This window comes from Diceros bicornis, chromosome 27 (genome assembly GCF_020826845.1).
Source record: "Diceros bicornis minor isolate mBicDic1 chromosome 27, mDicBic1.mat.cur, whole genome shotgun sequence".
Classification (NCBI taxonomy): Eukaryota; Metazoa; Chordata; class Mammalia; order Perissodactyla; family Rhinocerotidae; genus Diceros; species Diceros bicornis.
Window position 1 is genome coordinate 32,027,920 of NC_080766.1, and position 24,850 is coordinate 32,052,769.

The following is a 24,850-nucleotide window of genomic DNA, read 5'->3' on the forward strand; positions in this document are numbered from 1 at the left end:
TAGGTGTCCAGGACAAGCCCGGCTTTGTAGCCAACAGCCATCAGACATGTGGCAAACATGAAAAGGTGTGTTAAACCACGGAGATCTGAGGGTTGCTCCTTACTGCAGCATAATCTAACCCATCCTGACTGATACACTAGCAAAGTAAGAATTCCATTTCAAAATAAGCCACGCTTTTTAAGTAAGAGTCTGTCTGATACACTTTTAACCTCCAAGAGGAGCCACAATCTGATGGGTTCTGTAGAGCAAAACCGCCTTTTGCTCTCTTCACTTAATGAAAGGAGAACCCTTCGTCCCTCCACCTGTGAGGCTCTCCACCAAACTCAGCCAAGGGCAACCCCCTCCATTCTGATGCCAGAGAGTTTATGTCAGCCTCCCAGTTGAGAAGTGGAAATAAAGAAAGCTGATACCAGCCAATGAAGGTAACCATCCTTTGAAAGGTGTATACTTAATTTTGGCAAAGCAGCTAGAATTACCTTATTTAAAAGAAAGGAAGATGGTGGTTGCCAGGGGTTAGGGGAAGGGGACAATAGGGAATTAGTGTTCAGTGAGTAGGTGTGCAAGATGAAAGGAGCTCTGGAGATGGATGGTGGTGATGGTGGCACAACAATGTGAATATACTTAATGCCACTGAACTGCACACTTAAAAACAGTTAAGATGGGATGTTATATGTATTTTACCACAATTAAAAACATTTTTAAATAAGATAAAAAGAAAGAAGGAAAAGGAAAACATATCAAACCCCATAATCTAGAGAAAGATATATAGTAAAGTGTGATCTCAGCTTTATGAAAAATTTAGCCATCAGCCCTTTTAGTCATTAAGTAAGCCTCAAGCCTCCAAACTCTTTAAAACCTGACAGAGGCTGAAGGCAGTTCCATTAGAGAGAATTTTTGCTCTTGCTGTCCTGTCTAAATAAAACAGCGGTCTCTGCCATTCTCTATCATTAAGCCAAATCAATTTCTAAGGAGCACAATTCACTCAATGAGCTTTTCAACAGAGTTTGTCTTTTTTTAGTGGCATACCCGAAGCTATGTGTGGATGAGAAGGTAGGCAAAGGCTTCCTCGACTTCTGTCAACAATGTGTTAAGTAGAGAAAACTCTTGAAACATATCATGGCAGTTTACAGGCCTAACACTCTTCAGAGCTGATCACAGTAGACCACTAACTTAATACAATGTATTCCAGTGTGGCCTCTCCAGGATTTAAATTCTGACATGCTAGAAAAAGCTTTTCAAAGCCACTAACCTTACATCACCTTCTCAAACCAGGCAAGTTTAATTAGGGACATCAGGTCTACCCCAAGGCCCTTCATCAGAGTCCAGTGGTCAAAAAAGCAGGAAGGAAAGACCACCCAATGGGACCCTCTCAACTTCTTCAACACTCATCACCTTCCATTAAACAAACAGCAGCAGACAGGTAGAGAGGGTGAATTTTGTGCTTCTTCCTTTGCCTTCTGGGGATGCTATAAATACTGTATAAAGTTCAGTGAGGGAAATAAGCAAAGTTCTTGCCAACAGAGTAATATAATCAGCAAAAAATGCATTTTGCATAAGAGCCCCTTTGAGTGCAGAGTTGAGATAAAGCTCAGAGCTTCATTACGTATTTAAAGAGGTCTAGCTTCAATTATCCAAGTGAACGGAGGATAGTCAGTGATTTCAGATAATCAATGGTTTACGTGAGTGGCAGGAAAAGGGAAATTCATTTTAAACAAGAGAAATACTAGAAAATATATGCCAGATCTAGGAAACTAAGATTTGGGATAATTTGAGTTTATAGAAGTGTAAGAATAACTGTAAAGTAGGCTTAACTTCTTTTTTCCATTTTAAAAGAACCAAAAGGAAAAGGAATGAAAGTTATATGTTTCTAAGAGGCTAGTTGGGAATGAAGTCCCTATGTGAATTCTAAGTCTTTTTTCTCATTGGTTCTGTGTTTAATATATTTTAGAGTTTCCTTTATACATGCCTTAATGAAGCTATCATTTTTAATATCTGCAAAGTGAATTACAGATATTACCCCATGTCTGTAATACGAGGTTCCCTTCCTCCATTGGAGAAAGTCATGAAACTGTGCGCCCCTCCCACCCTCACCTCCCCACCCCCTCACCCACCCAAGGTGAATTCTTTGCAGAAGAAGAGAGGCTACAGGCTCCAGAAGCCAGGTACAAAAGGAAAAGGAACTGTTTGCTGCAAACAGGAGAATAAACGGAAGCCTCACGAATGGCAATGGCAGTATTCATCTCTGGCAAATCTGAGTAGCCCCACAGAAAAGGCCAACAAATATTGTCACCTGGACTCCCTCAACAAAAAGCCCTTACCATCTGTTCATGCCATAAAAGCCCCAGGAGATGACAATGTGCACAGATGATATTCAAGCACGTTTTTGGTGTCTCCCACTTAAATACCATCAGACAGTCAAGGATCACCAGACATTTAATGAAAGCCTCCAGCATGAAAGGCCGAGACCAAAGCACACAGAAGAAAATGCATTAGGAGAAAAAAGCAATAATGCCTGAAGCCATGAAAACTTCCCGAAAATCTGTATCTCAGAGACACAAGAGAATTTAAAGCTATAAACAGACAAATAAATGCATAGGTTACAATGAAAAAAGAGCAATGAGGTGGGAGGGAGGGGGAGGCGAAGGAAGGAAGGGAGGGAGGGAAGGGGGGAGGGACGGAAGGAAAAGGGAGAGAGAGAGGAAGGGAGGGAAAGCTTTTATGAATAAAAAAAAAAATGACCAAAATTGAAATTTCAATAGAAGACAAATCACTATGAAGAATCAAAACACTAATGATAAGGAAGTGATTCTGAAGCTTCAAGAGAAAATAAAGAAGAGGCCGGCCCAGTGGCGTTGCGGTTAAGTGCGTGAGCTCTGCTGCAGCGGCCCGGGGTTCAGATCCCGGGCATGCACCAACACACAGCTTGTCATGCCATGCTGTGGCCGCGTCCCATATAAAGTGGAGGAAGATGGGCACGGATGTTAGCCCAGGGCCAGTCTTCCTCAGCAAAAAGAGGAGGATTGGCAGATGTTAGCTCAGGGCTGATCTTCCTCACAAAAAAAAAAAGCAAGAAAAGAAAGCATATACAAAACAATCAGAAACGAGAACGGTATCAGAAAATAAGTGAATAAAAGGGAAATGATTTCCAAACCAAAATTCCAAATTACTCAAATACTATTCAAGTAAAAGGCAGAATGAAGACATTTTCAAATATGAACCATTTTGTAGAAAGTTACTCCAGGGTTTTGTGTTTTGTTTTTTTTTTTTTTTAATGAAAATGAGGGAGTTTATTACGGAAAAAAGGAAGACTTCCAATCTAAGAATCTAACTAGGGTGGTGAAGGGAAATCCCAGGGTGACTGTCATGCATGAGGCCTAGAGAGGAACCAGATTGAAGCTGGAGGAGGAAGGGTCAGGGAAGGGAAGGCTCCAGGGAAAAAAATAATACTGATCAACTACTTAATAAATTGGAGACTTAGAAAATATTGCTAAGTAACCAGAAAAATAAGCAAATTGAGCAGGAGAAAAAAAAAGAGGCAGTCATTAACTATAGGAAAAAACCAAAAAGTTCTTCAAGAAAGGAAATAAAATGATAGTACACTATTTGGCAGCTAATACTATTTATATGGTCATGACAGCATGGCAACAACATAATAGCATAACAGGGATGAGTGATTTATCCCCATTTTCATTTAACTATATAGGAAGATGAGGAAAGGAGAATTTGTATATAATACAGCTGAATATTCATCTATCATAACAGAAAGCCAGTAGTTATTGTCTAAAGTCAATTAAGAAATAGTATAAACAGGTTAATGAGAAATGAGAGTAAATGCAAGAAAAAAACAAACAAAAAACCTAGCTAAAATAGTTGAATATAGTTGATTTGGGGAAGTGAGGCTGGGAGGAGAGAGTAAAGAAGGATGAGAAGAGAATTTCACTTTAAGTCTTTTCAGGTTAATTGAAATCTTTAAAACTATGTGCTCATATTGACTTAACACAAATTTAAAATAATGTAAAAAGGAAGATGAATATTGTTAGTAACATATTATTTGGATGATACATAATAGTATACAAATTATATACAAAAATCTAGCTCAGCCACAATTATATCTCTGCACTGTACTTTTAACATATGTGGGGAAACCTCTGAACACACTAATAGTAGGTCATGTACTGTAAATGATTACCAGCCCTCTGTATTCATTTTTCACTTCAACATCTATACACTCCCATCAAAGATAAAATTTCAAGGAGGTAAATTTTAAGTTCTGCATTTGGGGTTTTGAAAAATCTATGAAAGCAAGATGGAGAAAATTTTGTTGGGTAAGAGTTGATGCTGAGGGTTTGATATACCACAAACTCAGTATGAGTCAAGTTTGTTGTGGTTTCTAATAAATTAAGGAATTGACACCAGCAGTGGGGAGGAAATGAGAACAGCAGGCGCCAAACTGCAGGCTGCACAGGGCGGACCATACGGGGTACAGGGTGTCGGGTTCCAGAAGTCGATTACAAGGAAGTACATCAAGGAGAGGAACGGGATCATAGGGAGAATGCCATGGAAACCTTAGGCAGGGAAGCCTAAACAGGAGACATGGTAGGGGATAAATGAGAACTTTCATGTATTTAAAAGGTTATGAGAAAGAATAAGCCAACTTGCTATAGACTCTGGGGGAGAATATGGAAACAAAGGTAAATGGCAAAAGTTACCAGAAAGAATGGGTTATCTCAACATGACAAAGAACTTTCTAGAACTTGGAGCTAACTAACAAAGAGCTAGGAGCTTCCCGGGGATGGAAGTGGTCATGGAATAAGCAGGCTGACCAGCTGTCAGGGGCCTTGCAGAGATAGTGCGGACCTTGAGAAGGAGGCTGGACTTTTAATCTATTCAAATTCAAGATGCTCAATCTCTCTAAAGCCTTTTCTACCAAGTCCACTTGACGCCTCCTTGTGGAAGACAATTTCCAGATTTTTCCCTCATCTGGCTGCCCTTGTCCACGGCATGTACCAACAACCTTCATCAAGTCTGACACAGAACCAGACATGGCACTTCAAGATAACTTTCCAGAGCCTGATAAAACTCAAAGCCTTAGACTTTTCACAAGGAAGCCACACTCAACTTCTGGAAAGATACTTATTTAGGAGGAGCACAGGGAACTAGTCTCTTTTTCTTTATAATTAAAATGATAAGTGTAACATTTACTGAGCATTTGTCATCTATCAGACACTTGACTTGTATTACCACATCTGATCCCCAATTCAACGTAATGGTTCAAACATTATCCCTTTTTTTTACTAGTCTCTTTTCAATATGCACACTATACCCTCCTGCAAGTAACTTTCTAAATGATAAAAAAAATTTTCTATCGGGGCTGGCCCAGTGGCATAGTGGTTGGGTTCGCACGCTCTGCTTCAGCAGCCCGGAGTTGCGGGTTCGGTTCCTGGGCATGGACCTACAGACCACTCATCAAGCCATGCTCTCGTGGCATCTCACATACAAAATAGAGGAAGATGGCACAGATGTTAGCTCAGGGCCAATCTTCCTCACCAGAAAAAAAAAATACTTTCTATGGAAAGGCAATGACTTGTTAGAGATAATATTTTCTACACTTCTTTAGATATATAATTGTATATGATTTTCTACCCAATCAAGCATTGTTCTCACTTTGCCTGCCAACTATGTTCCCATGGCATTTAACATAGGAATTAAAAACTTATGAGTCAGCATATGTGACCATAAAAGTCATTGAACTTTTTGGAATTTTATGTGACATCCTCCAGTAATGGATGAAGGAAGGCCTAAGAGGAAATTGCACTTTGTAGGTGGTAGGTGCTGTTTCTGGCTTCCAGTTGGAGGGAAGAACTCTCATTAAAATAGTTTAAGTACAGGAGCTACAGCCTCCTTTGCAGACAACATAGCACTTCTTCTATATAAGCTGCAGTAACATTCACGCCCATTCCCACCCCCATCCTGCGCACAAAACCCCTTTTCTACTTTTGCTGGTGACATGAATCTCCTTTCCATGGGCGAATCTGAATAACAGCGTCAAGTCAGCAGCATACAGGCTCTGGAGACTGTGTGTACTGAATTGAGCCCTAGGGCTGGAATAACCTACAAATTATTTCCATAATCGTGGTTGATCTCCCTTGCTTTAACCTCACCCCCTACACACACAGGTTTCTTTCAAATTCAGCCCCTCTAGAGTTATGTGGATTACAATAAGTAGAAGGTAGAAAATGCCCTCATGGATCTCAAACAGCAGTCATTTCCTCTGAAAAGGTTCATTCTGTGCTCTATCCCACGTAAGTAGCATAAAAATTTCACCATAACAAGAGGACACAGAGGTTTTCATGAATAAGGTCCTATGTGGCCACAAAAGAATTTTATTCAATGTGACCTATTGGGTATTTAAATTCTACCAGCAATTTTATGGCCAGGAAGGTCCTTTCAAAAGGAATTCACATCAGAGGTGTGTCAGTAAAAAGGAGAGCATCCTGAAATCGATCAGATTATCATTTAACCTAGGTAGTGAGGCAAGAATGGCCAAAATCAAGTTACGATTTTGAAATATTCCCAGCGAGTGGTTTAATTCTAAGGATGAGAAAAAGTCATTTTTTACTGTGGTCACTGATTCTCATCCATGTTCTTCTTAGGGTAAATAGTAATAGTAATGGGATAAATAGCACACACAGGCAACAAGAGGCTTCGCAGAGAGGATTGATTTGAATCCAGCCCCCACATTCAGTAACTGTGTGATTGACATCCAATTACCAGCTTTTGTAAATCTCAGCTTCACCAAATGGGGTACACGGTCTACAACAATTGGTTAAAATATGGATACATAACCCAACTCACCGATTGCTGTAAGAATTAAATGTGACTCACACTGTAAGATACTTTCAAGATGGTGGCATAAAATAAGGGCTCAGTAAAAGATAGCTGCTGATATCACAATAATGTTGTTATTGTTAGAGTAGGTAAACATTTCCTCATTTGCAAGATATCCAATTAATTAATAAAAAGCTATGCCAGATACAGAAAATCAATGGTTTATAAGCCATATAGAAGAATATTTTCGTGACTCAGAGCATGTAGTTTTTTAAATAGGATATACAAAGCACTTCCCTTTAAGGAAGACTTGAGAAATGACACTACATTAAAATTAAAAAGCCTCGGTATAACAAAGGATACCTTTAAGAGAGTAAAAAGCAAGCCACAGAATGGAAAAAGATATTTGTAACACATATAATCAACAAAGTGATGATATACTAAATACATACAGAACTGCCATGAATCATTAAGAAGAGAGTCACAACCCAATGAAAAAACAGGCAGGAGACTGAATAAGCACTTCACAAAAGATGATATTGAAATGGCGATATTAAACCCAAGAAAATGTGCTCAACTTTACACTAATAGCTTTAAAAAGATTTAAAAAAAAAAAAAGATCTGACAATATCAAGTGTGAGCAAGGATGAGAAACAACTAGAACTCTCCTAAGCTGCTGATGAGAGCATTATTACTTCAACGATTTGGAGACTGTTTGGCAGTATCTAGTAAACCTGAGTATGTGCATATATCCCCTGATGCAGCAATGCCAGTCGTAGGAATATACCAATAGGAATGTGGACAAAAACATCCTGAACACAGGTACAGAGTACTCACAGCAACACTGCTCATGATCCCCCAAAACTGGGATCAACCCAAATGTACCTATGGGAAGCTTGCCAGCTGTCCCAGTTAGGGGCTGTTGCAGCTAACAGCTATTATCCTGGCATAATTGTTAATAGTGATACTATAACTCTCATAATTGTCTAGTCTCTAAAGTATCCTGGTAAGTCCACTGGCAAGGGGAAAGTAAGGACCTCAAAAAGCTGCTCCTCTCTAGGGCCCGCCCCGTGGCTTAGCAGTTGAGTGTGAGCATTCCGCTGCTGGCGGCCTGGGGTTCAGATCCGGGCACGCACCGACGCACCTCTTCTCCGGCCGTGCTGAGGCCACGTCCCACGTACAGCAACTGGAGGGATGTGCATCTATGACATACAACTATCTACTGGGCCTTTGGGGGAAAAAATAAATAAATAAAATTAAAAAAAAGCTGCTCCTCTCTAAAAGCAAAAAGAACACTGGCAGAAATTGCCAAAATCAACTTTTTCAGAACTCTGAAAATTAATTAGATCTTGCAACAATCTGCAGTGCACTTATTGGGGGGAAAAAAAAAACTGGCTGAATGTCAGTAAGAATATCAAGTTTGGGGGCACTTAGCTTGCTCTATTCTCATCCTCATCTCTCTATCTCCATAATCATGTGAAAACCAGCAGTCTAGCCACCACTGAAGGGGCAGAATGGGTTTAGAGCTTCCCCAAACACCATTCTCAGAGAACTGTCATTATTTGACCTGTTCGGCACTTTACAGGAAACTTCCATTCACAGGGCTTGTTCCTATTTGACCTGACTCAGAACTCACTCATGTAAATAGCTTTTACTCTGGGGTGGGGGCAGGGGGAGTTGTGAAAAACAATCAGTAATAACTGTTTAATATTGCATCTGCCTGAGGTAGTGAGAACAGCTGGAGAAAAAAAGAGGCTGACTAGGAAACTTGAAGCAAAGCTGGGGAACAAGATATTCACAAGATAGCCATAGTCCTGGGAATCTAGAAGGTCACATCTTATATAGGACTGTGCAAGAAAATTCTGAGAAGGCCCCACATTCACCCCTCTGGCTGACCTTGAGGCTCTGTGCAATCAGAGGTGAAGCCTAAGGCGGAGTTGTTGACTAGCTGCCTCAGCACTGAAGACCAACTCACAGAGGTCCTTGGGAAAGACTGGGAGACTAACTGCTTTCAGGCATGTGAAGAAATCTCTCCAATTATTAGCTGACCACTAAACTAACTGAGCAGAGACTTCAGTGGCCACACATGACAAAGAATAAAGATTTTACAGATTTCAGGAAAGTCACTAAGCAAATAAGCACCAATAACAACAACGACAATAAACCCTGGGGGTGAGGGTGGCAGGATCTGATTTTAAGAGTCATCACATAATATTATTTAAAATGAAGTTTTCAACCAAAAAAGTATGAGACATACAAAGTATGGCACATACAGAGGAATAGAAGCCAACAATAGAAACTGTCCCTGAGGAAGTCCAAATGTTGGACTACTGGACTAAGACATTAAATCAACTATTTTGAATATATTCAAAGAACTAAAGGAAATCATGTCTAAAGAAGTAAAATATGACAACGATATGTCACCAAGTAGAGAATATCAATAGAACAATTAAAAAAATAATTTAAAGAACGAAATACAAATTCTGGAGTTGAAATGTAGAATAAATGAAGTGAAAAATTCACCAAAGGGGCTCAACAGCAGACTTGAACTGGCAAAGAAAAAAGAAGAATCAGTGAACTTGAAGTAAGTCAATTGACATTATCCAGTCCAAGGAACAGAACAAAAAAAGAATGAGGAAAGATGAACAGAGTCTCAGATATGTGTGGGACACCAGCAAGCATACTAACATAAACATAATGGGAGTCCTAGGGAAAAGAGAGAGAGAAATGGGCAGGAGACTATTTTAAGAAATAATATCTGAAAACTTTCCAAATGTGATTTAAACACACATGCATCTATATACCCAAGAAGCTCAATGAATTCCAGGTAGAACAAACTGAAAAAAATTAATACTTAGACATATCATAATCAAACTGTTTAAAGACAAAGACAAAATCCCCAAAGCAGCAAGAGGGAAGCAACTCATCCATACAAGGGACCCTCATAAGATTCCTCACAAGATTAACAGCTGATTTTTCATCAGAATCCATGGAGGCCAGATGGCAGTGCAATGATATCTTCAAAGCACTGAAATAAGACTGTCAATCAATAATTCTATATCCAGCAAAACTATCCTTCAAAAATGAAGGAGAAATGAAGACATTCCCAGATAAACAGAAGTGTCCTGGCTTGGATGAAAAAATACATGATCACTCTATTCAACTAGTAGGCTGCATGTGTGTATGTGGGTGGGGAGTGGCTTGTAAGGTGCTAGAAGGTTCTGTTTCTTGACTGTGGTGTTTATACATTTACTTTGTGAGAGTTCATTGAACAATACATTCATGTTTTGTGTACTCTTCTTTATGTGTGTTTTACATCATAAATTTAAAGAAAGAAAAAAAGAGATGCTTTTTGTCTGTTCACAAACAAAATTAACACTTGATATTTCTTACTTTAATTGCCCAAATGGAAATAACTTTAGGGGCCAAACCCAGAAACTTGGTGAAATAACCTATTACTCTCTTCCATGCCTTTGTTCCAGCTCTCTCTTCTGCACGGAATATTCTAACTGTCCATTTCACCCAATTCATCCCTATTCTTCCTCTAATATTCACTGTCACCCTTTACCACACTATAAAGATCTATCCTTGTGTCTGTGTCCCATATTATATGTGAACACTTTAAGGGTAGGAATTTTGTCAAAATATTCTTGGTATTCTCAATAGCACTGTGCATAGCACATGGAATAAAGGCTTGAGGAATTCATGTATTACTGGAATAAATGAAGAAAGCCTTCCTGACATCCCAAAAAGTTCTGATAGTGTATATCACAACTGACCAAACTCAAAGGATTCCCTATAAAAGCAAATGTTAACCCTGAAGTGATGAGGACGTTAGCATTTTGTAATACAATTAACAGTCAAACCTCAAGAACGTTGGGTAAAAGATTCTGAGAAGGTGAAGAAGAGAAATAGTTTAGGTTTAGCAAGTCATTTCTGAGATCTCATTATTTTACTTTATAAGTAATATTAGAAGAGAACGTATTATGATAAAAAATTTTGACAGCTCAAATCATGTCTAAATTAAGATATATTCATGATCCCTTTCTAAAGCTCTACACAAATGGTATTGAGACTACACTGAAAAATCCTTCAACCCATGGCAAACAGAGCAAGCTCTCAAATTCAACTCATAACCTTTCTTGGATTTCACACTGGAACCCTCTGGGTGAGTTCTCTCATTTCTGAATTCAATATAGACGGTTATTTTGTCATTCACCATTTTTGTTTCTACAGTGAGCAAAAGATAAAACCCAACACTAAAAGGAAAACAGGGTGGGGTACATAAGAAGGAGGGGAAAGAGTCTGGTTCAGAGGTCTGAAATGCCATACAAAGGGAGTACTCAACAAACCTGAAAGAGGAAGGCATCGCCCAGGGAATTGCTGAGGCAGAAGACGAAGTCCTTCTTGGGGTGCTCAGGCACAGCCTGCACAATGCTGTTCTCCACCCAGACAGCATGCTTGGGGATGCTGTTGTGGTCTATTCCAGACCTGCCATCACTCTCGTAGAAAAAGAGCGTGCACCCTGAGGAAAAAGAAGAGGGGTCTGCATGAGTCTTCAGTGCCCGTGCCACAAAAAGTCTGTAGTGCAAACTGTGGTTGTGCCTTGTCACCAGGACAGGGCTGGAAATTAAAGTGTGTGAAAATCTAGGGAGTAAAGAGAAGAAGGCCATGCTGGTACTGAAATCTTGGATGGGCTTAGAAAAAGGCAAAGATCCTTAAATCACAGCTTCTCAACGCATACGGGGCTCTTTCATGCATGCCTTTCTTTAAGACTCTTCATTTCTGTTTTAGAATGTTCCCGTAGAGGTATCCTCACAGGCAGGTGGGGGTCTTGCAGTTCCTTTGGCCAGTGGTGGCTGGAAATACGGTTCCACAGGCCAGAACCACAACTAGCACTGTGACAACTGTCCTATTAGAGCCCCTTCCCAATAGGTCTCACATGATATGCAACCAGGAAATCAATTCACTGGGTTTCTTGACTATGCCCTTGGAGAAAACAATTATAACACTGGCTTTAGGTGCTTTAAGAATAAGAAAAGAAATGATAGATTTTTTAGCCTCAGCTCTTTTCCATAAAATGTTTTTCTAGAAATAAACCATGTCTTTGGTTCCTACTGAAAGAGGAAATGCATGGCACACGTATGAAGGCCTGTGGGAAGCCAGAGGCCTGGTCCACACTTAAGTGTACTGTGCAACTAATGAGACAGTAGCAATAGAAACCTTTCAGAGATTTGTCGCCAGGCGGCTTCAACAGATACCCTCCATCATCGCCTAAACATGAGGCTCACTTTAATAGTAATTACTACCTGAACACTTACTCTCAACTAATCGAAACCAATTACAGGATAAGCCTGGGCCCAACTTTACCACTCTCTTAACTTCAACATAAGCCAACTCAGTCTGTTTTCAACATCTTATCACAAGCAAGGGCCACACTTAATATGGATTGCAAAGCCCTTGAAAGTACAATCTGTTCACAGCTACAGTACGAATTTCCATAAAGCAAATTTGCTTATATGTGGTTAATAACGTAGAATGATGGGAATCAATGGAAAGTCCCATTAGTTCCAAGGCAATTTTTCCTAGCCCATAACATTTCATATTTGCATGTAACCGCTGCTGAATGCAACATCTCCACACACAGATGAATGCGGCATACTGGTACGCAACGCACACTCATTTCACAACTTTCCCTTGGCGTAGTTTAACCAAAAGCTTTGCTTACAAGTCCTATTGCACAGTACTTCTGAGCTTTATGACTTTATAACTGTTGTCCTTGTCTCCATAATTCAGGAGTTTCAATTCTTCCTTCTACTCATTCAAGTTATATTCACTTTTTTTTTTTTTTTTAAGAAGTCGTCCTATGTTTTCTGTGGAATTGATTTTGGAAATTAAGATGTTAACTATGTGAGTATTTTTAGTAGGCTTTTTTTTTTTTGAGTTTTGGGGTTAAAAAGTTGCATATATGTAATTTAATTCCATACCTACTGAGTAGTCTACCCCAACCCTATTTTTCACATAATCTCTGTTATTTTGAAGATCTCAGGTTTTTTCAGGAACACATACATCACATTGCAGAATCATCTGCACCTCCTATTTCCGTGTGTTTAGCTAGCATAGATTCAGATATAAACAGAATTTAAAAAATGCAAAGGGGAGGCTATTTTCCTCCAAATCAGAGGTCCTCGAGGTGGGGCAATTTTGCCCCCCAGGGTACATTTGGCAAAGTCTGGAGACACTTTTGATTGTCACAACTTGGGGGTGGGAGAAGGGGGGAGGTGCTACTGGCATCTAGTGGGTAGTGGACAGAGATGCTGCTAAACATCCTACAGTGTCCAGGATAGCCCCTATGACAAAGAATTATCCAGAATATGTCAATAGTGCCCCTGACGAGAAACCCGGCTCTAAATAATCTTTAGGGCTAATGCTACACTAATGATGAATAGATTCTTAACAGAAAAAGAGCAATACAACTTTACCATAGCTGAGAATAGAGAATGAAGCCTGTGGATAATGAATAGGGGACAATCATAAATCCTGGTATGTGCACACATTAAACATTTTACAGTCATCCCAAACTGCTGTTTTTATAATTTTTCAACCTTGGTTTACAATCACCCATGACAGCAGGTGGTTAAAATCAGTTTTTACTCAATTACCTATTTGTTCCAATTTTAAGACTAACATGAAAAAGCAAATCTGGGAACCATACACTCCCTGATAATGGTCCGTTTACCTTCACCTTCAATTGAACGTAATCTGTATGCTCTTCTGCTGTCAATGGAGACACTCCAGAGACTAATTCAAAATGAAATTTTTTTTTAATTAATTATTCTGTTGAAAGTGAAAGAGTCTTTGGAGAAACCTCTACCCTGCAGTTCCCAGGTGCTCTGCTTTTTAATTCTCAATATCCAAGGGTTGCTAAGAAAAGTCAGCAGCCAGTCTTGCCTCTGAGTGGCAAGGACAGGTCTTGAGTATGTCAATATATAATTGGAGCCCGTAAGGATTAAGAAGAGGACTCAGTGGCTCTGCGTTCTGGGCCTGGATCCTGACAGATTGTGTCACTCAGATCTGGGTCACCAAGAATGTGAAGGCTCCCTCCTCTAACAGGCTCGTGAGCTGTGCTCCTGAACGCCTACATACATTCTGACTTCTTGTATCATTTATTCTCCAAGGGAATGGCAGAAACAAAATAACCCCTTCTTCCATGTCCCAAGTGAAAAAACATCTAATTATTTTTATTCTATGCCACTAACACTGCTGTTCTCGAATTTGGTATAAGAATCACCTGGGAAGCTTGTTTAAACCACAGATTCAGGGCCTGACATGGGCTGAATTATGTCCCCCAAAATTCCTAACCCAGGACCTCAGAATGTGTCTGTATTTGGAGACAGGGTCTTTAAAGAGGTAATTAAGGTAAAATGAGGTCATATAGGTGGGCCCTAATCCAATATGACTGATGTCCTTATGGGAAGTGGGAATTTGAACGTAAGTACAGAGGGGAGAACACGTGAAGATCCTGGAGGAAGACAGCCATCTACAAGACCAAGAGAGAGGCCTCAGGAGAAACCAAACCTGCTGACAACCTTGATCTCAGACTTCTAGGCTCCAGGAGTGTGAGAAAACAAATTTCTTTTGTTTAATCCACCCAGTTGTGGTACTTCGTTAGAGCAGCCCTAGCAAACTAATATGGGCACCACCTCCGAACGTTGAGATTCGGCAGGTATGGGTACAATTCAGAAAGTACCTCAGGTGACTGTGATGCTGGTGGTCTTCTGACCTTGTTGTTAAAAACTTAGCACTAATTAATAAAATGAATGATAAGACAGGCTGATAAAGGGAACAGAGGCTGCAGTGGCCAGTGGTGTATCCATTTGGGGGAGGAACAGGAGGTAGAAGAAGGGGTCTTTCTCCCTTCATCTCATCTCATCCTACCCCCCACAGCAGAGCAGCTGGCATGATCCAGGTCCCCCTCAGACATGACCTTGTAGCACCTCCAAACTAAACCAAGGCTGTTCACATATGAGAAAGAACAGCAGCAATTCTCCAAAATGCTCCCATAGGATGAAGGTCTGTGCTTCACAAGCAGAACCACTATTTCGAGGAATAGCCTTGTCTCAATTTACAATGGAAACAAAAATCAAAGTGCGTGTGTGTGTGTAAATTCATAGAATTTTCTCAAACAAAATGTCCTGATTTCATATCTGTGTTCAAAATTTACTATATACTTTATATATATACTATAATATGGTATTTGATTTAGCATAGAAAATAAAATTTAAAGCTTAATATCAATATTTCATGCAGTTTTCCACAGAAAATACTGATTGCCAGAATCCTGCCTTTTGTTCAAACTTTAGAACCACTAAGGCAGACTTTCAGAATGCGAAAAGGATGCGAGAAAAAACTAGACTCTTTCTAAGACATTCTTGGAAGTGGAGCAATGAGATGTAATAACCCAACAAGTCTAAAAACTGGACATGAAGAGAAAGACAGCATCCCATCCTAAAAAGATAGCAACAGTAGACACATAGGCCACGTGGCAGTAGGGGAAGCTGCCCTGCACTAGCTGACAAGGGAAGAGAGCCCTCTGTGGGACAGATGGTGGCTCCCCAGTGTGCATCCCCCCGTTCCTCCACAGTCATAGAACACCCAGTGCTCAGCTGGGCCCAAGGCCACCCAGGAGTAAAGCAGCCATTCTGCCTTCCTTGCAGCTAGGTATGGCTCATTTCTGGCCAACAGGATGGAAGCAGAAGTGATGCAGGCAACTTCCAGGTAGTACCCTCAGTGCAGAGGGATACGCGCTCTATTCCCCATTTTTTCCTCTGGCACGTGCACCTGCTGGTGAGCTATCTTGACCATACAGACTAAGATAATGTTCTAGGAATAGTTGAGCAATAAGACAGAAGGAGCCTGGGCTCCTGGGTGAATTCAGAGGAAGGAGTCACCACACCAACCTTAGATGGTCTACCTTTGGTAGGTGGGAGGGAAATAAAGTTCTCTCTTGCTTAAGGCATTGTCATTGTAGGTCTCTGTGACATGCAGCAAAACACACGTTCCAATTAACATATACCCTCTTCCTGTTTCACCAGGCATTGAAGCAACAGCTGGCACCACTAGTAATGGGGCCCACCCAAACCCTGCTTGTCGCTCGGGAGTTGGCATGCCATCACTGCGCAGAGCTCCAGGCTGTTCCGTGCCTCTAGAATTGGATGTTCGCACATCAACCAGTTGGTGAAAGCCAGTATCAAAGGGCTGCAATACACCTGGAAAGCCCAGACTTTTTCCTCCTGCGCCCATCCCTCACGCTGGTTAACTACCTAACGGGTTCTGCCATACCCTAACCCTGCTTCAGATCTAGCTTGTGACAAAAAGTCAAAGTAGGCTTGAGAAGTGTTTTTCTCTCTAAGACACAGAGCTCACAAATGTGTTACAATTTCTACACTATCAAGGCACATGCAGATGTGCGAGAATATACGCACATACTTCAAAAATGTATGTAAAATGACAATGAACAGCAACATATAAAAGTATGATGCTTATTAATTAAAAGAAAATCCAGCGATATATACATGCATGTATATATCTACACACTCAAATATACAAAGTGTGACTGTAAAACAGTAACTGACTTTTTCACAAACATATTATGGCTCAGACATTTTTAAACCCTATTGAAATTAGCGACATTCTATCGGTTTTTTCCCCCAAAAAATGGCAATTTTATCGGATTTAAACTAGTGACTTTCCCTCCAAAACAGTCACTTTGGGAGGCACATTTTTTTTGAATGATTCCCAAAAAAATTTTTGGAGCTCATCCTTCGAAACTGTCATCAGAACCAGCTGTAAATGTGAGGAAACTAGACATGAGAAGCTCCTCCAGCTTAACTGTGAAAAAAGTAAAGAAGAGAAAACAATTTTGGTGGGGAGGGGGAAATGGGAAGTTACTAATCAAGGGACATATAATTTCAGCTAAGCAAGACAGGTTCTAGAGATCTTCTGTACACAGTGTGCCTATAGTCAACAATACTGTAATGCATACTTAAAAATGTGTTAATAAAAGAAAAAATAATAAAAGAAATAAATTTTAATTAGCATAAAATAAAAATTCGATATGATTAAAACCCATCATTTGCCTAGGTGCACCATAGAGCGCAGGGTGTATCCAGAGATGGAGGAAGGGCGTGGTCTCTCTTACCTTTCAAGGACACCCAATAGTGCTTCCACTTCCTCCGGGTGGCGGACTCCACCTTCTTGTTCTTCTTATGCACCAGGAAGTTCTTGACGGCCAGGGCGCCCGCCTTGCGCACCGTGCCCTGCGCGGCCGTGAGCAGGATGTCCGACTGTCCGGGAGAGCTCAGGGTGCCGCTGCTCTGCTCGTCGCTGTGCGCGGAGCCGGCCTCCTCGAGGCTCTCGCTGTTGGTGGTGCTCATCTCCAGCTCCCGTCGGAAATTCTCGTACACACCTTGGCGGGCGGCATCCCCGGTGGAGCTGCTGCCGCTGTCGCTGCCCACAAAGGCGCGGCCGGTGGGGGGCGAGTAGCTGGAGTTGGTGGCATTGGATCGCCTGGACAGGAGGTCCGTGTCAGTGGTCGCCCCTTCGATCCCACTGTCCGCAAACTCACTGCCCTCGCCTGCGTTAACATCCTTGGGAGCCGAAAGGGAGAAAAAAGAAGACATACATCACGCAGAGAAGGAGCCCAGGAGCTCCTGTGGGTCCAGCCGGTGGCTGTGTAGCTGCAGGAGACGCACAGAGCATCGCTGCTCCCAGCCTCCGGGACCAATTATTCCTCAACCCCAGGACCCACGCAAACGCCACGTGCCCACAGAGCGGCTCAGGAAAACCATTAAGCTGCCCCAGTAGGATTTCAAACACTTCAGAATGTTCAGGAAATATCAAAGAAACAAAGAACTCTTCAAAGAGCTTATCATTTATCTGACTTAGGTAATTAACTAATTGGCAAACCAGCTACAGAGATTCCCCCACCACCATGCTGGGAGAGCTCAGCGCTCTCACCCTCATCCGCCTGCCTGGAACTCCGGGAACTTCTGCAGGCTGTTGAGTTAGTTGTTCCAGAGGTGGGGGTTACAACAGATAATCAGGTCTTTACAGCTGATACCTATGTGTTTTTTTTTTTAAATAAAGGGCCTGGTTAGGAGACTATTGTATAATGTGGTCACTGAAAAGATAACTAGTGCACCACCTCACCCACTCACCCAGCAAGGACCCACATCCCAGGAGCAGGCAAGAGTCCTCATGCGCTAATCAGCTTCGCTTCTTGAAAACCAGCAGCCTCTCACTCCGCATTGAGCTCAATGCGTCCGTGGGGCCCACAGCTCCAACGCAGGCTCTCCAATTACCTTGCCCTTTCAAAGCCGGGATGCTAGGAGCCCGAAGCAAGCTACTCGCTGCCCCTGGGCCAAGTGACAGCTTGGGGCAACTGCCAAGATGCTGGGGGTATCAATTCCCAGTTTTAAAACATTTGGAACTTCCGAAGTCCTGCCCCTGCTCTCAAGCTGAACATTTCCAGGACACAGACAGGTCTGTTGTTAAATGAGAATCTTAATTGCTCTAAAGTGCTACAGGCATTTCCATAAACAATAATTAAATAATGGTAGCAATCAAGGGAGGATAATGACAGCAGTATTGGACAGGACAGCTCAAAAGTCTTACGGATAAGAAATTAGACTGATTTTTCTCAAAGGAAGACAATGGGAACTTGAGTCTGACATAGAAGAGATGGCAAAGTAATATATGGTTTGGGGGTTTAGCCATTTTTTGAGACTTTAGTCTCATAAATAGCTAATGATGGTTCGAAAATGTAAAAACTAACAGGATAAAAATTGCCATAAAAATGGATGCTTTGGGCTCAAATCTTTGCTGAGAGGCAATGGGGCAGAATGAACCAAGCCACAAACTAATTGTCTTGCACAAGGCCAGGACAGGTGCTGTGCCTGTATCTCTAAGCATCTCACTTAGTCATCTCTAACTTAGGGCCCTCCAAGTTCATGGTCATCATGAACAAATACTAAGTGAGCAACGAAAAGATGGGCAGAGCCAGACGTGAAAACGAGCAAGAGGAGACACAGAAACACAAATACTGTATGATTCACCTATATGTGGAATCTAAAAATGTCCAACTCATAGAACTAGAGAGGAGAATAGTGGAGGCCAGAGGCTGACAGCTGGGGGAAATGGGGAGATGTTGGTCAAAGGGTACAAACTTTCATGATATGATTAATAAGTTCTGAGACTCTAATGTCCAGCATGGTGTCTATAGTTAACAATACTGTATTGTATACTTGAAATGTGCTAAGAGAGGAACTCTTGTGTTCTCACCACACACACACACAAAAAGGTAATTATATGAGGTGAGGGATGTGTTAACTTGATTGTGGTAATCATTTCACAATGTATATATATATTAAATCATCACATTGTACAACTTCAAAAAAAACCAAAAAGAACATGCAAAGAGTGGAAAAAGAGTAACTTTACAGAAACCTGGCAAATACTACCTCACCCAGGTGCTCAACTGGGTGTGGGATATATGCGAACCTTCTATACTATCTAAAACTGTGCTAAAAAAAGAAATGGAAAAAAAGCAAGGAGGGAAGCAGGTAAGATAATAGCAGGAAGTAGTTAAGAAAGCTTCTAAGGGGGCCGGCCCCATGGCTTAGCAGTTAAGTGCGCGCTCCGCTGCTGGCGGCCCGGGTTCGGATCCCGGGCGCGCACCGACGCACCGCTTCTCTGGCCATGCTGAGGCCGAGTCCCACATACAGAAACTAGAAGGATGTGCAGCTATGACATACAACTATCTACTGGGGCTTTGGGGGAAAAAAATAAATAAATAAATAAATAGAAGTCAGGTACTTGTCTCTTTAAAAAAAAACAAAAGAGAAAGCTTCTAAGGACCAACTACATTTCCAATGGAGTTTAAACATCTTGGATTCAGAGGGACTTAAGGGGGACAAAGAAACCGTGGATACAGCTCAGATGGAGACTCCTGTGACTGATGGTCCTTTTATTTTACTATCTGCTGTCTTGCCTATTGCCTACCATAGATGGTCACGAAGGACCCAGATCCAGTGGGTAAAAATCCTCTATACAAACAGGAAAACACTGTTATCAACCCACATTTCTCCCTGGCAGGGACATTTAGCATATGCTTCCCTTTTGATATAAGACAATAAATAAACTTGACCATCACTGATTATTCAAGATAACCATGACTAGTGGGAGATGAGTTTGTGAATTTCTCAAACTTCTGGGTTCATTTTCATGTCTTTCGTCTCCTTCTCTGGAAGAACTGAAGGAATCAGCTATGAACTATACTCTAAAATGCAAAGAGATGAGATGCTTCTCTGTAAGACAGAAAGATAAGCTACACAGGTAACCTCACTAGTCCGTAAGAGAAAGACTTCAGAACAAAGGAGAGCTCTAGAACAGGAAGGAACCCTGCAAAGCCATCCCCTTGATTAATGGATGAGGATGCTGTGGCTCAGAAAGTCACATGCCTGGCTGGTGGCAGATTGGAGGTTGGAATCCATGCTTCCAACTACCTTTTCCACTATTATATGGTGGCTCCATCGCTCAGCTGCAGGTAGCCCCTGACCTAATTCTGTCTAAATAGTCAACTCCATGCCTTCCCCTTTGTTTGCCAACATTGTGCCTTCTAGGTTTTCCCAGCAAAAGCTGAGTGACTGTTCATCTATTTGCCTTGACTTGCCTGGCCAAGAGCTCAAAGCTGAAAGTGGTGGGTAGGGGAAGGAGGAGATAAAAGAAGATAGAAACAGAAGCAGATACCTGATAAGCAAACCCTCAAGAGCATGTCTCAACAGTCTACTACATTCCCACAAGCCATTCACCCCTTTACAAAATGCCCTGAGGCCTCCATTGAAACTAAGAGTTAAGCCCTCCATAGATACTCACTTCTTTGTCAGACCTGAACGTCTGCTCATACCAACTGATGCTGGAATCTTGCAATGGTGCAGGCTGTGTATATTCAACTCTGGGACAACCACTAAACTGAGCAAAGAAGTGATTGCTCCAGGTAAGAGGCCCGCTGGCCCCAGCTGAGCCTGCATACTTTTGGAGCACACAACCCAGTGTCACTGCTGGGGAATGCTCTCAACCTGTGATGGAGGCCGACTCCACCTTGTCTCCACAAGTGGTTCAACAGGCTCGGTGGTACTCATCCCCCCACCGATATGTGACGCAGCCTGTTGGGAAACAGATGCTGGCTGCCCAGACCCAGCCCCTATTTAGTCATGAAGCTTGGGATGTCCCAAATACCCAGATACCCGTGCTCTAGCATCGTGGGAAATCAGACTACCCAGCCAGAGGCACTACTCAACACCTGAATGGTCAACAAGGGCTCCACATCCCATACAGCAGCCATCTCCAACTTTAGCATGGGAAAGAATCATCTATGGTACAGTTGTACTATCCAGATGCTAAGCGCCACACAAGAAATACAAATTTATAGATCTCCAAATCTCCAGTACAGACCAAAGCCAGATACTCTGATGTAGGGGCTCTAGGTTCACACGTTGAAAGACACCAGCCACCGCTCTGTCTGGGAGGATATATCCCAAATACCCATCATTCTCAGACGTCAAGATGCATACCACTCTCATGTGGTTTCCAACAGCTGAGAAGAAAGGCAGCTCCACTGTGATGCCAACATTCCCGGTGGTCATCTTCCTCCGCCCACTTCAGTCTCAAGCACACTTTATACCTGAGAAACCCCATTCTCCCCACACTCAGAAGCCGCTGAGAACCTCCCCACTCTTCCCAGCAGCAAGGAATACAGAAGACTGACCCCAGGGCAGAGTCCCATGGGAGTCTCGGTGATCTCTGTAGCAAATACAAGGTATGTTCCTTCTTATGTACTTCGATGTCTTACCAACTGATCGGTCCTAGAATATTTAACCAAATATTGAATTTTAATCCAAAGTCAGAGGAGATCAAGGGAAATAGTAAGACCCTAGCTAGACAGAGAAATAACTCCCAATATGGTGCACGATCTTGTCCGAGATTTCCTGAAAACAGCTCAAAATAAACTCTCCATATTAGAAACACTCCACTGAAGAGGCTTCCGATTATAAACAACATTCATGGGGTATGGAGGCTCTTCAGTTCTGCCCTCCCAGGACAAATCCTCTCAAGCCAGATTTTTAGAGCACTCACCAGTTTCCATTCCATTGGCAGTTTCCCAAAATGAATGCATGCACTTCCCTATTGGATGCACAAGTGGCCAGCTGTGCAAAACATTCAACAGCTGCTAGACAACAGTTTTCTTAGTCATTTTTGCTGGGCTACAAATGCTTGAATGAGCTCAGGTACTAGGATGGAGGAGGCAAGAGGCAAATTCAAAGCCGGTTTTCACTGCGTTGAAGACTGGAGGGTCACATAGCATGAATGTGGGCTAATGACACATTATGGCAAAACTCAAGTTGTTCCCATGGGGGACTTACAAATACTCTGGGGGACAGGTTTTCTGTGTTAATGATGGGTGAACACAATTTTGAAAAGGTAATTAGCCACAAAGGTTAAGGGCCTTGGGAAAATTCAAGGACCAGTAAGATCAGTGGGCCACTGGTAGTCATAAGTCGAATGCAATTTGAAACTCTTTTCTTAGTCACTTTGTTTAACTTCCCTGAAGAATCCAGCTTAGCTTTAATACACCTGTATAGGGAAGCTAAATATAGAGGAGGAGAGTTCACTGAATTTCAGTGGGGTGAGGAAATTTTGACCTGCAGAAGCCTTGAATGAGAACAATTTCTGCCTTGTTAAATTCTAAAATAGTCATCCTCTGCTTTATCATCTTCTTATCCCCAAAATCTAAGTACTCTCCTCCCACACACATCCACACACAAGAATACTGTCTTTGGTTCCCAATGTTCTCTCCTTGGCATACTCGGTGTACTCTTAGTAATCTCAGTATAGCAAATATCAATTCTAGGCAAGTTACTGTGAGCCAATCTATACCTCAGTTTCCTCATCAGTATAATGGGGATAGCTACAGTATCTACTTTGCAAGACACTTTGTAAGATGCTATGAGATTGAGTTAACAAGAGTTTCTAGAACTGTGCCCAGCGCATAGTACCTGCTCAAGAATGTTAACTGTAATTACTGTTATTTCCATCTTCAGCCTTACTTACATCTCAGGCCAAGGAGAGAAAGCACTACCTGACCTCACTTACTAGCTTCCTGCACTAACATGGAAAAAAGGTTGTTGCTAAGAAACTTGGGAAAAACAAGACAGGCAGGTCAAGGCTGGTGCGAGCCTATGAAATCCCTTTTAATTATTTCTGCATTCACAAAACAGCACTAAGTTTGTAAATTCTTCTCCTGGGCCTCCCACTATTAGCCCCTTTATCCGTGTCCCAGCTCCCTGTGAGGCATTTCTAAAAACCAGCTCTATTTCCCTCTTCTTCCTTTCCTGAGGCAAAATCTCCATGCCCTTTTATGTTTCCAGCACCCACTCCCTTCTTCTCTAATGATTCCCATTGGGAGAGACTCAAAATTTCCCTCAATTACAAGCACTGGAACCGAAGTTCTTACTGTTGCCACAAAGGGACTCAGAAGTAAGTTGGCAAATGCTTCCAAGTTGCTTCAGGTTAACTCCAGATTGAAGAGGGTTTTGTGTCTAAGTTAATGAATCATCTTCTCTCCTTTCATCTGTTTTCCTATGTAGGTGCCACAAACCTTGTAGTCAGCCCTCTCCTCCTCACTACCTCATGATATATCACCCAGTCCCTTTTCCTCTCCAAGCAACAAGCTCTCTCTTCTATCTTCCTTCCATCAATCCATCATGCACACCATTGCTGAGTAAGTCTCCCAGGAGCAATGTGGAGGGCTCCTCAGACTGTCATTCAAGGCCCTCCACAAATGTCCAGCATTAGCATTTGAGCTTTGGATGTACCTAACAACCAATGAAACAGAAGAACTCGTTCCAGTGCATGCTCCCAACCTTTCTTGCTTCCAGGAATACTTATTCTTCAAGGCTCAGCTCACATCCCTCCTTTCCACAACTGGAAGCCTTCTCTTTCCTTCCTCCAATCGCCATGTCAACTTCTCTGCAGCATCTCCTTTCCCCTACCCCAACTCTGCTGCACCCGGGTTGGCCTCTTTACTCTTCCTAGAACACGCACCGCACACTCCCACTTTACAAATCAATGGCCAACTCCCCCCTCCCCTTCAAGTTCCTACTCAAGTCTGCCTCTCCAGGGGGCCGACCTGACCACCTGATCTGAAACTGCCATGCACATCTCCCATGACCTGGTCTTCCCCACCTTGCTCTATCTTTTTTCCATAGCATGTCATGTACTTATTATGCTAACTGTTTTCTGTGTGCATCCCCCATCTCACCCCAACTAGCTCCATGAGCTCAGGGATCTTTTCTCATTGACGCATCCCAAGAGCCAAGAACAGCGCCTGGCATGGGGTAGGTGCTGCAAAAAAAAAAAACATTGTTGAATGAATTAACTGCTTGCTGTTCATTTTCCAATAATCTTGAAACAAGGAAAACAGTTTCTCGTGGAACACATTTTAGTTTGATTTAAAGGTTTAGTCATTTCCAGGTTCAGCTCACGCTCAGCTATAGCTGAGGTGACAAATTGGTCCTAACTGTCAAGCGTAACTTTCCAATCTTCAAGCTATCCAGCTTTATCGTGTCTTGTATGGATACAACCGGAGTTCACTCAAGATTTTTCTCTTTAATTTTTTTAAAAGTAGAGAAAGTAAGAAAGGCATATTGGGCCGTTTCATGGTCCAAACTAGAGAGTCCTGTCAACGGTGGGTCCAAAGAAAAATGAGTCCAAATGACAAAGTGAAAAGCCTATTGGGTGTTTCCTAAGTTCTGCCCTGGGCTCTGTGGAGACCCCCTCAGGCCTTCATAGCAGGCTGGCTGGGAGGGCTCTAAGCTCCGATTCCAGCCCTTCTTCCTCCTCAGTTATCCTAAGGAAGCAGTGATTACACATTGTTGTGACACAATCTGTGTCACGGGACACA

At 42.1% G+C, this 24,850-nt stretch overlaps 1 protein-coding gene across 8 annotated transcripts in view; it reads right to left on the reverse strand.

Moving 5' to 3' along the window:
- Positions 1–24,850, reverse strand: part of TIAM1 (TIAM Rac1 associated GEF 1) — a 357,972-nt gene that overhangs the window by 97,498 nt on the left and 235,624 nt on the right. For all 8 annotated transcript variants that reach the window (XM_058522998.1, XM_058522997.1, XM_058523001.1 and 5 more), the window contains 2 exons: positions 17,030–17,477; positions 11,181–11,353 (listed from right to left, as the gene is read on the reverse strand). In XM_058522998.1, the coding sequence (XP_058378981.1) occupies positions 11,181–11,353; positions 17,030–17,477 (621 nt within the window). The remainder of the gene's footprint in view (positions 1–11,180; positions 11,354–17,029; positions 17,478–24,850) is intronic.